Source organism: Leptopilina heterotoma, unplaced genomic scaffold, assembly GCF_015476425.1.
Source record: "Leptopilina heterotoma isolate Lh14 unplaced genomic scaffold, ASM1547642v1 Lhet_260, whole genome shotgun sequence".
In the NCBI taxonomy this organism is placed as follows: Eukaryota; Metazoa; Arthropoda; class Insecta; order Hymenoptera; family Figitidae; genus Leptopilina; species Leptopilina heterotoma.
The window spans coordinates 625,848-641,680 of NW_025110970.1; the positions used below are offsets into that span (position 1 = coordinate 625,848).

At 28.6% G+C, this 15,833-nt stretch overlaps 1 protein-coding gene across 1 annotated transcript in view; it reads right to left on the minus strand.

Annotated features, from left to right (window-relative positions):
• LOC122503415 overlaps positions 1–15,833 on the minus strand; it is a 55,286-nt gene that overhangs the window by 22,567 nt on the left and 16,886 nt on the right. Inside the window, exon 3 of the mRNA XM_043613941.1 lies at positions 3,027–3,362. Within this exon, the coding sequence (XP_043469876.1) occupies positions 3,027–3,362 (336 nt within the window). The remainder of the gene's footprint in view (positions 1–3,026; positions 3,363–15,833) is intronic.

Below are 15,833 nucleotides of genomic sequence, written 5' to 3' on the forward strand. Positions count from 1 at the left end.
AATTGCATATTTGATGTAGATAAATATTTAGTTATTTCAAAAAAATTATTTTATTGATCCAAATAAATATTTAATTTAACTTTATTGAAATAAATCCAACAGTCACAAAGACCAATTACAGGATTATCGGTTATTATTTTAATTTCGAAAATGGCGCAAAACAATTAATAATTATAGCATCGGGTTCTTCTTAATAAAGTGGAGAACTGCTTTTAAAAAAGAATCAAGCGATTGATCAAAGATGTCGAAAGTTGTTGAATTATAATTATATATGCTATTGAGCTCATTGCACATACTTAATACTGGCGTTGTTCTATTTACATTTCTTAATCCCGTATAAAATGGATAAGACCCTCGCGAGAAGAACTGAGGAACAGCAATAGGAATCTCCGATAACAAATATGAGCTATTAATTAAACCGTTAATAATTTTGAATAAAAACAACACTGTATCAATTGTTCTTCGAGATTCAAGGGAGTTTTCATTAAAACGTTGACACAATTGGGCATAGTCTGATCCAGGGGGTATCCATATGCCGTGTTTTTTGTAGTGTAAAAACTTTAAAAATCGTTTTTGACATTTGTCAATGGCACTCGATAAGTAGGCAGGTAAATAATTACGAAATACTACTGAACAAAAAGCTAATTTGGACCGAACTAGAGAATAAAACAAAATTTTTAAAGCATATTCATTTTTAAAATGTTTACAGGTTCTGAATAAGAACCCCAAGATCCTACCAGCTTCACACACGATTGTGTCAACATGAGTGTTAAATTTAAGATTAGGCGTAAAATGAACTCCTAGATCTTTGATGACAAAGACTCTATCTATTGGTTTATCACCAATCTTATATTGAAAATCAATTGCTGTCTTTGCCCTCGTGAAGGTCATTATCTTAAATTTCTTAGAATTAACATCGAGTGAAGCCTTTTTACACCAATCATAAAAATTATCAACATCAAGCTGGAGATCTTCACAATCCTTTATACAATTGATAGGTTTAAACAATTTGGCATCATCTGCATATAACAAAAATTCATTCTTCAAAGCAAACTCTAAGTCATTCATATTAATAACATACAGCATGGGCCCAAGATTGGACCCTTGCGGAACTCCAGAGGTAGGCGTAAATTCAAATGACGAGTAACCATTATAATTAACTGTCATGACCCTGTTAGCCAAATAAGAGCACAAAAGTTTAAGAATTTTATCTGGAACCCCAAGTTGTTCCAAATTAAAAATAATTTTTTCATGGCTAACAGTGTCAAAGGCTTTAGATATATCAGTAAATATGACGTCAACTTGTTGATTATATAAAAGAAAAGTTTCTATTTTGTTTAAAAAAGTTAATAAATTTGTAACTGTTGAGCGACGTGGTAACCATGCTGATGTAAAGAAAGTGAAGGAGAAAAATAGGACCACAAGATATCCCCAATGACAGATTCAAGTATTTTAGAAAAATTACACAATATTGTGATAGGCCTATAATTCACAACAAGAGATTTGTTACAGTTTTTAAAGACAGGAGTTATCTTTTCTCGCTTCCACATATCCGGAAATACACCTGTAGCTAAGGATAGATTAATTATAATATAAAGTGGTTCAACAAATGCATCACAACATTTGCGAATAAAAAAACTTGGTAATCTATCCATACCCGAAGTAAACTTGTTATTTAGGGAACGAATTTTCGATTTAATTACATTGAGACTTATTAGCATTCATATTTGTTTGAAATAAAAACCATATGCATTATTGAATCAAGTAATTAAATTTTCATAATTGATTTAAGGGGTTACGCCACCCTGAACGCATGAAAATCGGATGGTTTTTTAGGAATTTTTTTGCTAAAACTGTTTCAGGTAGGACTTCTTTACAATTATTGATGCTTTAGTACATATATTGAGCTTTATAAATATTAAAAAAAAATTGTTTTTAATTAAAAATGGCGGAGATATAACTATTGGCGTGGATCAATTTTTCCGGAGCACTCCTTGATGGTGTACATGATTGGCAGTTCAATTTTTGTCAGAAACAAGTAAAACAATACTTTTCTTAAAAAGTGATAAATTTTGAACAGAGTGATGAAGCCATTTAAAAAAAAAAATTTTTTACGCAAATGGAAGCACTTCAAAAATTTACATTTTTTTTTGGATAAAATTACCGTATAAAAAATTGGATAAAAAATTTTCAAATTATTCAATCAAAAAAATCCCACGTCACTCTGTGGAAAATCTATTTAGAAAGATGTATATTAATTTTCAAGTCAATCGATTGAATAGTTTTTGAGTTATCGTGTACACCGTCTTGAAAATTGTGGTTTCGAGAAAAACGCAAAAGAAGAAAAAAATGAACTTTAGTGTATTATAACTTGAAAATTTTTCAATGTACTATTTAATCAGCAATTCCAGGGGCATAATTTTTTTTATTTAAGAATGGAAGGGATACAATGAAAAGGACCCTTCCTAAATCATGAAAGGGCCCCCTAGACCATTCGAAAATAGAAAGTCGCTGCTTCCAGCAGCTCTCGGCGCGTCCCCACCGCGCTGACTTCTAATGATCATAACTTTTGTAATTAGTGAGACATTGTCTTCGGCGACATCTCAAAATATTCGTTAGAATATAAACTTTGAAATTAAGCAAAAAAAAAAAATAAATTTTTTTGAAAATTTCAGGGTGGCTTAACCCCTTAAAGCAATGTTTATTAGATCCAATTATTTCAATAATTTTTCTTAAGTAATTTGTATTTGGTACAAATATTAATATATATAATTTTAATAATATTAATAAAATCTAATAATAATTAGTAAAATTTCACTATTTGTTAGTAAAATTATTACTAAATCAGATTTAGAGAGTAAAAATTTCGTTTTCTTACAGAAGTCCTCTTGGAAACATGTTACAAAGGCTTCGGAGATTAAATTACTTTATTTAACTAATATTTTGTCAAAAATGTAAACAGTGACTTTCTTTAAAATACGGCAGAATAATTAAAATAAAAAATGTTACACATTTAATTTACTTACCATTTCAATAAAGTCATAAACAATACTATTTTCTTCTGTATAATTTAATAACAGAGGCATTATACTTTTTAATGCCTTAACTGTGTCTTGGGATAATTTACTTATTGACTTCTTCAATTCATATGTTTTTATACAATCCAACCACGCTGTCACAAAATTCAAAAAATGGTATTTTATTTCTTTGGAATCAAGAATTTTCAGGACAACGCTGTCTATCAAAATAGGAGTTGAAGAACACATTAAGAAATTGGTCATATCCAATTTTTCTTGAGTACAAAAGTTTAGAATAGTCGTGAGGCATTGATATGTTTGATCTTCTTTCCCAAATGTCAGCTTCTAAAAATATATCAATTAATTTTAAAATAAATTTAATTTTTAACTAAAGATCATTAAATTAAACTAATGAAATAAAACTAAATACTGAAAATAATTTAATAAGTCACGAATTAAAGACTTTCTATAGTTTTCGATTTTTATTATTTATTGAGTCTTATTTCAAATTAATTTTAATATAATCCTTGTAAATAAAATCACACTTATGTTTATAAACCAAGGAAGGTTTATTTTAAAGATTTCAAAAATATTAATTAGAAAGGTAGAAATCACATTTTTTCTAAATATTCAAGACATCAAAAATTTTCAAATTTTACAGTTTTTATAATTGATTACTAAATGTTATTTAGTCACATTTTAGCATAATTTTGCAAAAAATACTGTCCTATAACTAAGATATAAGTTTAAAAATGTATTAAAAAAATCGCAAATTTACAAATTTTACATTTTTTAATGGATTGCTTTTAAACTCTCTATAATTGAGTATAACATGTTATTTAGTCACATTTTAGCATAATTTTACAAAAAATACTATCCTATAACTACGATGTAAGCATAAAAATGTTTTCAATATCAAAAAATCAAAAAAAATACTATTACTATCAAGCTTAATTAAGTAGGGGAGAGTCTCCAGTTGTGAGACACCTCCAGTTGTGAGACAGTCAATTTTTTTTAACATGCAATATTAAAAAGCCGATTGGTTTATATAAAAACATTTCTTTTTATATGAGCCAACTTTTTCGTGTACGCCGAAGCGGATATATAAACTGTTTTTGTTAAATACCAACACTGTGTGTGATAATCGACTAAAAAGCGTTTTTTCAATAAATGCAAAGTACTTTTTTTCCAAGTTAATTAATTGGAAAAGGTAAATGTAATGCATTTTCTTTTAGTGTTTTCCTTATATTTCGTGATGCAATATTGCATTGTTCCAATCTACGGTTGAAAATTATTTAATTTTCCTTTTTCAAAATAGCGCCAATTTCTGGGTGTGAGACACAGCATATCACCAGTTGTGAGACAGTGTCAACATCCAGATGGGCAGCATAAAAAATACGACTTTGCAGGCATACTTTTCAAATGTTGTTTTGATTTTTTTTTCTAGTATTTTTGGGCATGTCAAGTGGAAAAAAGTCAATTGATTCAGAAGAAATCAATTTTAATGCTCTTGTTGAAGCTAATAAATTGTGTTTATTTGATAGTCTTATTTTGGCGAATAAATATTATTATTTAGTATATAATAATATATATTATTAATATATTTAATTATTTCTACTAAACATAACGTTTTATGTCAAACTTATTAAATTTTAGCAATTTTTAATGAGTGTCTCACAACTGGAGACATTTTTTTTTTTTTTTGAAAAAAGCGATGTGCTCGGAAAATGTATCGTAAAATTTTTTGAGTTCATCGAAATACTACACTTTCTTTTAATAAAAGTTGCGTATTTCTGTTACCTTTCGAACGGTGTATTTTATTTACAATTTCGTTTACCCGTTTACAATTTACGGGTTCAAAAATGAAACCCGTCTCACAACTGGAGACTCTCCCCTAGTATTTTTGGGGACTCTGATTAAGATTTTGACGTCAAAATAATGCAATTCAGAATTATTTATTTATCCAAGTTATCCAATATTATTTAATTGAAAGAATTCAGAAATATTAAAAATGGAGATGTTTTATGATAAATATTTTATGATAAAAATAATATCGCAGGATGTCAAGAATAAAATGTAATTGTTTTCCACTAATTCGTCGGTAACTGCTTTCAATCTTTCGGAAGGTGACATCACAGTAGAGCTGGAAAGAACAGGGTTTGGATGAGGGCTGTGAGAATTATAATCTTGAAGCGCACGAATTGTACGTACATGACCAGTGCAGTAGTACCGGAAAGTAGGGGGGCTGCTTTTCTGAACAACCACGTGTAAACACTCAGAAAGCTCATTTTTAAACATTAATAACAAATAACCTGTAAGTAGAAATTATTATTGACTTTCCTTATCCCAAATTAAATTCATTTCTGAAATTAATTTAAAACGAGATACTTACACTGAAATAAAAAATCGGCAGAATGTGCTTTTTACTCAGGCAATTTTTGCCTAAGAACAAAAGCAATACACGTAAAGCAATTGTTTCTTTTAAAAAAGGCAATTTTTGCCTTTTAAAAAGGTAAAAATTGTCTTAGTTAAAATTTTTGCCTTTTTAAAAGCAAAAATTGCCTTTTTTTAAAAGAAACAATTGCTTTACGTGTATTGCTTTTGTTCTTAGGCAAAAATTGACTGAGTAAAAAGCACATTGTGCCGAATTTTTTTTTCAGTGTAGGGATATTTAAAAAGGTTTCTTGTTTTGACTTAACAGTACGTTTCCATTTTTAATTGATTTTAAAAATGTCGAAGGAACTTTAATAAAGCATGATTTATAATAATCTTCAGTTCTGCATTATATTATAAATGTGTTTGACTCAATAGATATTTAAACTCGAAAGCCAGTAAAATCTTTTAAAATTCCGCATGCTATAATCGAGAAACTTTTTTAGAAAAAATGTCAACTCACCTTGCTATGATATAAATGGATAAATACATAAAGATAATATATATCTTCTAAGTCTTTATTGTTTTCTAACTTGGTTAATTTTATTACTGGATTATCCACTTGGTTTCTAATAGTAAATTTAACGAATTCTAGTCCACATACTATAGAAGTCTGGTTTTCTTCTAAGTTAATAAGAAACTTATTAAGATCCTCAAACGACTTTTCATATATAGTTTTGCTCTAGATAAACAAATAATAATATTTAATTATATTAAAATATCGATCTTAGATTAAAAGCTTCTACCCAGTGGGAAATTTGCAACCGGCGCGGATCCTCGCCTGAACCGACGCCGGAGTAGTGGCACTGGCTGGGAACCGCCTGCCTACCGCCCGAGAACTGATATTCTACCAAAAGATGACTTGGCCAGGAGCTGGCTGGCCATCCGTCTCGGAACTGGCATTCTACCGCCCGGTAACCGGCCGCGAAGAGCCGTTCCGTGTATAATTCAACCGGCTGGGACCCGGCACTGTACCGACTGCGGATCTTTCATTTCCTAGCCAGATGTGCGCTGGCAATGCTGGCATTCTACCGACTGACAACTGGGTCGGATCCAAATGATAATTTCAACAAATATATCAATAAAAAATAATAATTAATTGCAAAAGATAAATACGAATGACAATTCATTGACAGTTCACTTTACACATTTTTTTATTTCTTTATACACTTAAACGCAATTTTTTATTACATACACATTTGAAAAATCCTAACGCTTGGAGGTACGAACCTACGCCTAACCGAATATTTACGCACCGAAATCTCGCACGCTAACCACTATGCTACGCTCGCATGGGACTCTCAAATCTTAAATACTCTCAAGTGTCACAAGCTGAAATAAAAATTGTAAAATTACTACACGGAGAAACTTTTTCTTCTAATATTGAATATATTTGGTTATCTTTATTCTAAAAGTACGTTAGAATGTGAGGATTTTTCGTGCGTTGTGCTAATAATTTCAACATTAATTCGAAAATATGATAAGTTCGTTATATATTAAGCAACCTTCGGTGTACAAAAATTACTATCTGCATTAGAAATAGTCTTATTTTTCTTTAGAAAAGAATAAAATGCTAGTTTTTTTTTTTTTAGTAATTCTAACCTTTTTTCCACATATAGATAGAATATATAACAGACATTCTAACGTAACATACCAATTTTGGAAGGACTGCGGGCGGACTTAACCGATTTCGCCCGAGCATCACCGAGTCCATCACCTGACGTCGCGAACTAACCCTAATGTTTTCGAAGTTGAAATTCACACGTGTATGAAAGAAAAAAACCTTTTATTAATAAACGTGAATGTCTCCTCATGCCAAATTAAATTCAAGAACTGTTCCTCAATATAACATAATTTTTTTCACGACTTTTACTTATTTACATAATTTGATTAGAAAGTTATTTAAAAAAATGCTCTCTCTCAAAGGTACATATTTTTCCACTCGTTTAATATATAAGGACGATTCAGCTGTGTACTTCTAACGAATCGTGCGATCTTTCGGTTTCCGTGACCAATCGTCGTGTCTTTACTTGCGTGTGCGTGTGTGCGTTAATAATATAGGTTAGGTTCTTACGTCGTGTTAAATATATTTACCTACAGTTACAGTGACATACACTAATGCCATCTACCATCAGATCCAAGTATCACTATCTTCTCTATGAGTATCTATAGACAATTAATTTGTTGTGTTTCTTTTTAATTCATGGCTTTCCCAACTTTGCAAAAATTATTTTTTCTTTCTAAAACAACATACTAATTTTTGTTAGTTTCCTTATGAAGAACTGTAAAATATATACTGAATGAGTGTTTTTGATAGTCTCAATAGCAATTTCTATAACCTATGTCGTTTTTCCCTTGAATCTAACCTAACATACTAAAATGTCTCACCAGTTTTAAGAATTAGTGGTATTAAAAGTTTCTCCGTGTACGCGGCAATAGGCAATTTGGAAATATGAACTGATGTAATACCGGTATATTTTCAATACTTTACTGAATGTGTATTTATGAATATTACAATATTTCGTTTAAAAAAATGTTATATTTTTATTATTATGTTTTTTAATATTTTATTACATAATATATCGAATAATATGAACATAACTTCACTGCAAAACAATTTATAACATATAAGTAATAGTATTAAATTGAATAAAATTTTAATGCACAACACATTTTTTTAATTATTTAATTTGCAGAAAAGTGTCAATAAATAATTACTTAATATATTGTTTAAATTAAAAAGAGATTATTAATTAATTAATAATAAATTAATTAATAATAATCTCTTTTTTATATATTGTATTTAATATGTTAGGTATTTATTGTAGGCATTATAATATATTGATCACATTTTCTTTCAAGTTAAATATATTTTACTTCTTTCAAATTAATATATTATTTATTAAAAATTATTTATTTAATTGCACATTAATAAAGTTGGATTTTTATATATATAATGAAAAAATTAAGTTTCTTATATTCTTCCTTTGCATGAATACTATTAATTTATTTATTGGTTAACTAATAATAATATTATAATAAATGCAATTAGTTATTGTAATAATTAATTATAATAATAAAATTAATTTATGATTATACTGATAATGTAAACTATAACAATAAATGACGAGATCCGCAGTCGGATCCGCCCCAGCACCGAGCCAGTACAGACCTAACATCCGTCATTCTTCCGACGCGCGTAGAAGAATGAAATCTGCAGGCGGAACAAATCCAGTACCGCGCCAGTACTGACGAAAGTAGAAAGGCGGATCCAAAATTCTGAGCCTAATCTGTTCCGCGCCGGTTGAATTTTGGGATCCGAATCGGTACAGACCATCGGTGCTGGCGGTCCGTACGGGCGCGGATCCCAGGCGGTTGTATAATCCGACATTCGTCCGACTTTTCCTCCTGGGTATAGAATACACATTTGGGTGATGATTGTAGGACAAAAGTTCTAAATTGAAACTCTGTTTACATCTTAATTAAAAATAAAGTTTAGTTTAATTATTGTTATTAAATATAGATAAATTTACACAGTTCAACTATGCACACGTGAATTTTAAAAATAATTATATTATTCAAACCTTACGATATTAAATACCATTAAATTGCATACGAATAAATTAAACACATTAAATTTTATAATAATTATTTGTTTAATTAAACACAGATTTTAATAGTACTAAAAACGTTTAACTCTATACGTAAATTTCATACTTTTCATATTGTTATTTTAAGAAAATGCAAAAAATATAGAAACATGTCAATAATTTGTTATCTATTAATATTAATAAATGTTGTACCATTTCTTATTCCAAACAATGAGGAATTAAAAAGGACAATAGCCTGGCCATTTTTGTAAAATAATTTAATATCAATGAGTGCACATGCCGGGCTGAAAAAGTTTCCTCTTTATCTTAAGAAACGAATACAAAAATAATAAAGTGAATGTGTGAATAATTAATGGACCCAAAAACTGATTGAATGTAAAAAAAGAGATTTTATTGAATTTTTGCAGTAATTTTCAATGTTTCTTTAAAGAAAATAGTTCTTTTCTGTATAGCTATACCAAAAATATGATATCCCAATGGGAAATGGCCATTAGTCTACCATTGGTGCATTAATGGCCCAATATTGGAAGCCATTGGTTTTCTCTAGGTTTATTATTGGAACCCAATAATGGACCACTAATGGTAAAATCGTGGGATGTCCACGCCGATGCCAATAATTGGCAACCATTATTGGCACATTATTGGCTGCCATTAAAAAACCAATAATAAAAAAAAATTTTTATTAAATTTTATTAAATAATAAATTTATTTATTTAATAATTATTTTATTTATTATTATTATTATTATTATTATTATTATTATTATTATTATTATTTATTATTATTAAAATTATTAATTTTTTTAATTAATTATTTTATAGAAATGGTTATTATTTTCTATCACATCGAAATGTCAATAACCCTTTCGTTCAGAGTCTAAAAATTATTTACCTCACATCCATCAGTGCAAAAATAGGAGAGGACGGGCAGAATAAAATTCCACAAAAATTCGTGAGAATGCTGCCTCCTTATATACTTTTCAAGTTTCATGTTTGTTGCGAGAGAGTTCGAAACAACACCTCTTACGGAGCGTTGAGCGAACTACATACAATTACTTACCGACGCTGCAGAAATTATTATGTAGTAAGTATGTAGTTCGCTCTAACTAACATGAAACTTGAAAAGTATATAAGGAGGCAGCATTCTCACGAATATTTGTAGAATTTTATTGTGCCCGTCCTCTCCTATTTTTGCACTGATGGATGTGAGGTAAATAATTTTTAGACTCTGAACGAAAGGGTTATTGACATTTCGATGTGATAGAAAATAATAACCATTTCTATAAAATAATTAATTAAAAAAATTAATATTTTTAATAATAATAATAATAATAATAATAATAATAATAAATAAAATAATTATTAAATAAATAAATTTTGGCACCCAATAATGGACCACTAATGGTAAAATCGTGGGATGTCCACGCCGATGCCAATAATTGGCAAACCATTATTGGCACATTATTGGCTGCCATTAAAAAACCAATAATAAAAAAAAAATTTATTTAATTTTATTAAATAATAAATTTATTTATTTAATATTTATTGGGTCAGTCCATTATATTTCACCTGAAGCCGTTGCGGCCTATTTTTAAAAAAATCTCATAATTTGTAAAAATGATGTTTAATATCCATAGAATTCATTTTTGAGAATTCTTTTATAAAATTTTTTGAATTAAACTTAGAATTTTAATTTTTAAGTTGAGTTGCACAGTAAAAAGGTTAGATTGACAGTTCTGAAAATTTAATAAGAAAGCATGGAAATAATTTAGATAATACAAATTTCTTGATTGATATTTGTTAAAAATGAGCTAATTTACTTGTATAAATAGATTATTATGTAAACATACCCAAAATAATAGATAAAAATTGATTTTAAAACTTAACTATAAAATGTCAAAAGTCACTACATTTTATTTACACTTTTCTAAAAAGTTTATAAATATTAAAAAATTTATTACTACATAATGTAAAGTAATTTCAATATACTTTCATATTATGTGCTAACTTTTTAATTTTATAATAAAGAAATATGAAAAATTTTACGTTTAATATTGAATGTTTCATGATTTTCAGTGATTTTAATCACTTGTTTCTTCTCAGGTGCAAGACCAAAAAATTCCATTTTTGTCTTACACGGAGAGAAGAGTTGCAGTAAATGTGACAGAACGCGTTTAGTAAATCATTTAGTGCACCGGTTAGTGGCGCCAACTGTATGTTTAGTATAATACACTACGACACCTCTCTGTTTAGTAGAATATGCTGTTTGCTCAGTGTATCTTACTATCTTACTAAACAGTGCAGTAGATGGCACTGTCTGTACCGTCAGTCCAAACCTAACGATTCTGTTTAGTAGATTTAACTGCCATGTCAGTAGAATCTACTACGCCCTTCTCTCCGTGTAATATTTAAGTTTGACCTTCTTTTCCATTCTATTAAATTTTGGTGATGGAGAACGAGCTACTTTGTAGTTTTATTCATGTTTAAAAAATCTGCTTCCAAAAGCGAGTTTGTTGGTTAAAATGCAGGTAATTTTATAACACTGAAGTTGGCTATCTCAATAGTTTTGCAAAAATCTACTTGCATTTTAACCAACAAATTCGTTTTTTCAGCAGATTTTTTAAACTGAAAAGTAATTTGTTCTCTATCACCAAAATTTAATAGAATGGAAAAGAAGATCAAACTTTAATATTAAGACAAAAATGGGATTTTTTGGTCTTGCACCTGAGAAGAAATAAGTGATTAAAATCACTGAAAATCATGAAACACTCAATATTAAACGTAAAATTTTTTATATTTCTATATTATAAAATTAAAAAGTTAGCACATATTATGAAAGTACATTAAAAATACTTTACATTAAATAGTAATAAATTTATTAATATTTATAAACTTTTTAGAAAAGTGTAAATAAAATGTAGTGACTTTTGACATTTCATAGGTAAATTTTAAAATCAATTTTTATCTATTATTTTAGGTATGTTTACATAATAATCTATTTATACAAGTAAATTAGCTCATTTTTAACAAATATCAATCAAGAAATTTGTATTATCTAAATTATTTCCATGCTTTCTTATTAAATTTTCAGAACTGTCAATCTAACCTTTTTACTGTGCAACTCAACTTAAAAATTAAAATTCTAAGTTTAATTCAAAAAATTTTATAAAAGAATTCTCAAAAATGAATTCTATGGATATTAAACATCATTTTTACAAATTATGAGATTTTTTTAAAAATAGACCGCAACGGCTTCAGGTGAAATATAATGGACTGACCCAATAAATATTAAATAAATAAATTTATTATTTAATAAAATTAAATAAATTTTTTTTTTATTATTGGTTTTTTAATGGCAGCCAATAATGTGCCAATAATGGTTTGCCAATTATTGGCATCGGCGTGGACATCCCACGATTTTACCATTAGTGGTCCATTATTGGGTGCCAATAATGGGACAATAATGGGATCTTAAATGGTCAAAAAAACTAAAAAATCCCAAAATAACTCTAAAAATCAAAATATTTTCAAAGAATTAAAAGTAACTTCAACTATTTTTACATAATCTCACCCAAATACACCCAAAAAACATATTTATAGACATAAAACTGTCAATTTTTCGAAAAACCACTATATATATATATATATATATTATTATTATTTTTTGGGCAAAAAATCGATATTCCGACTCAATTATCTCCGAATCTATTCCATATGGAATCTTGCTACTAGAGACTTTTTTTCTCGTCTCATCCTCAGCTACAACTTTGCTGTAGACACCATTTCGCCAAACCCTATACTTTTCGAGTTATTTTCAAAAAAAGTAATTTTTATTAAATTCTCATCATATGAGAAAGTATTAGTTTTGGTCGAAAATTGACTTTCGCTAATTTCATGAAATCTCGACGTTTTGGGGTTCCCTGAACCCAAAAAACATGGTCTGGCGATGGTGTCTGTCTGTTCGTCTGTCTGTCTGTCTGTCTGTCTGTCTGTAGACCAAAAATTTTGTTCCCACGATAACTCTTGAAAAACTTATCCGATCGTTTTTAAATTTAACACACTTAAAGTTGGTGCAAAAATGAAGGCCAAGTTCGTTAACCAGCTATTTTCGTCAGAAACTACTTTTTTTTTAAGTTTTTGGGTCAGTCAGCTTAGGGAGCGTTTACAAATGATGTCACGTTTTTGGGGGCAGGGGATGAGGGGTCTCTACTAAACGTGACACAATGTATTTTTGCAAGTGAAATTGCATGAAGTAGCGTGACAGTGTAGGGGGGTCTAAAATCCCGAAAAATTGCGTGACATCATTTGTGAACGCTCCCTTAACTGTGTTAAAGAATTTGTTATTGATTTTGTAAAATGTTATAACTTTTATAAAAATTCGTTTTTATCAACAACTTGATAATAATACTTTAAAAATATTTTAGCTGCTTCTGCAAATCATGTTTCTGCTAAGAGAGTTAGTATAATTAAAAATAACTTTCCAATTTTAATTATCAAGACCAAAAATTAGAGTTGTGCACGGAGAGAGATTCTGTTTTAATATTTCGTATTATTATATTAGTATTTAGTAAAACCGATTGCAATTTGGGGAAATCATGTATATTTATGAATTAATATTACCATTTTTAAGAAAGTTTATAATCAAATTATTACTTTGTATTATTCTGAAGTAATAGAAATTGAAATAGTCAATAAGAAGTTGTAATATTATAAGTAAGAAAGTATGCAATAGTAAAAAGTATTACCAGATGATTATACTAAATACTATCGAAGAATTACATAAGTTGTTAATTTAGTTACGAATAGTATTATCGACTATAATAAAAATTATGACCAGCCTAGTAGCAGGCCATAGCAGGCTATGGGCTGACGTCAGGCTGACGTAGAGCGGTTACGAAGCTGTCCGAGATTAGCCGAATATTTCAGTCGAGCAGTTCCGAAATTATCCGAGTCAAACCTCGTGGCAACATGTGCACGTTGTGTTTACCCCAAAATATTTTAATTTGATGTGTCAAAATGTGTCGGAATTGGGTGAACAATTTTATTTTGTTCATTCAATAATTTTAATCGACAATGAAGATTTCCTAATTGTAGTAAAAGGCATAGTCCATTGTCTTTTAAATGAGCATTTGAGAGCATTCAAAATTTACACGGAAAAAAATTAATCTCTAAGGGTGGAGTCCCATGGCACCGTTTTGCGTTGCGTTTTGTAACTAGGCCATGAGTGCAAATATAGCAAACATATATCTCCATCTCTCTCACACTCATTGCCTAGTTACAAAACGCAACGCAAAACGCTGCCATGGGACTTCAGCCTAAATTAGAGATTTAATATGAGATTTAGGCATAAACTATCACTGGAATCGGATGTGTGATTTGAACAGATCTCTAAAACTGAAATTTAGAGTTATATCTAATCCGCATATATTATCAGTGTGAAGAATCCGTATTTTTATGCCTGAAAATGATATTAGAAATCTCAAATTTTATGATTTATCACAATTTAGAGTGAGAATTATTCAAAGAATGTATATTTTTCTTTTAGTATGAACTTATAAACAAATCCATTGACAATCATAAAAAATTGGACATTTTTTGAAGATAATATGAATTTTTTATTATTTCATTTCTTTATTTGAATCAAATTATCTCAACATCACACAATATAAACATTCTTTTTCTATTTCTTAATAAAAAAACATGGTTTGGTACAACTTTCAATATAGGTTAGGTTTTCAAGTGTCAAACGAAAGTTTAACCTGAAAATACTAATAAATAAAAATATGTCCCACCCGTGATAACGCGAAAAACATTCGTAAAATATGGAAAGTGAAAACTGGGAATGAAACTGCATTTAAAATATAAAATTAATACTTAAATAATTAAAATGGTTTAAATATTCTTTGACAATGATGAACTTAAAACGCAATGTAATTCGCATCAGATAAGTTGTGAAATTAACAAATCTCTAAATCAGAGATGTGAATTTAATTGTGACTATAATGTCTATTTTAGACATACTTACATTCCATTGGATTTCAAATTAATATTATTTCAAGTTTAGATATTAATTTTTTTCCGTGTACGAAAATGAATTAGGACATTGGAAGGTATTTTAAGGACGCTGCACGGTGGGAAATATTTAAAAGTACGCATAGGCGTAGCGAGCGATTTCTCCTCAACTTCCACTCTTTTCCCCTCGTTTCACTTCTCTTGGTGCAATTTTTTGACTTTGATAATTAATTTAAAAAAATCCAGATTGAAAATGAAAAAAAGGGCGATTTAAGGAAAAATAATATTTAATAGTGAATATAAAACAAGTTTTCTTATGACGATTAGATGTTTCTATAGGCGTGAATATCAATCCGCGTTTTACAAAACATAGCAAACTGACAGCTCAATATGGGAGGTTAGTCATGGCCGACTATATCAGGTTGCACCGTTTGCGTAGTACAGTAGGAATGAACGTGAGGAACAAAAATATTAAATATCAATTACTCGTATTGTTTTCTATTATATTTATTATTTGTTTATTTATTTATTATTGTTATTATATCTATTATTATTTATTATTATACTTACTTTTTAAAAATATTTTTATGAAAAAGTATTAAAACAATAAAGGAAAATTTTTTATGAAAATATTATTAAACCTAAATTTAGTAAACAAAAAAAATAAATAATAAAAAATTATGAAGTGCATAATTTTTTAAATTTTTTATTGTTATTTTTATTATTGATATTTTTAAGTAGGTATAAGAAAAATATAATTT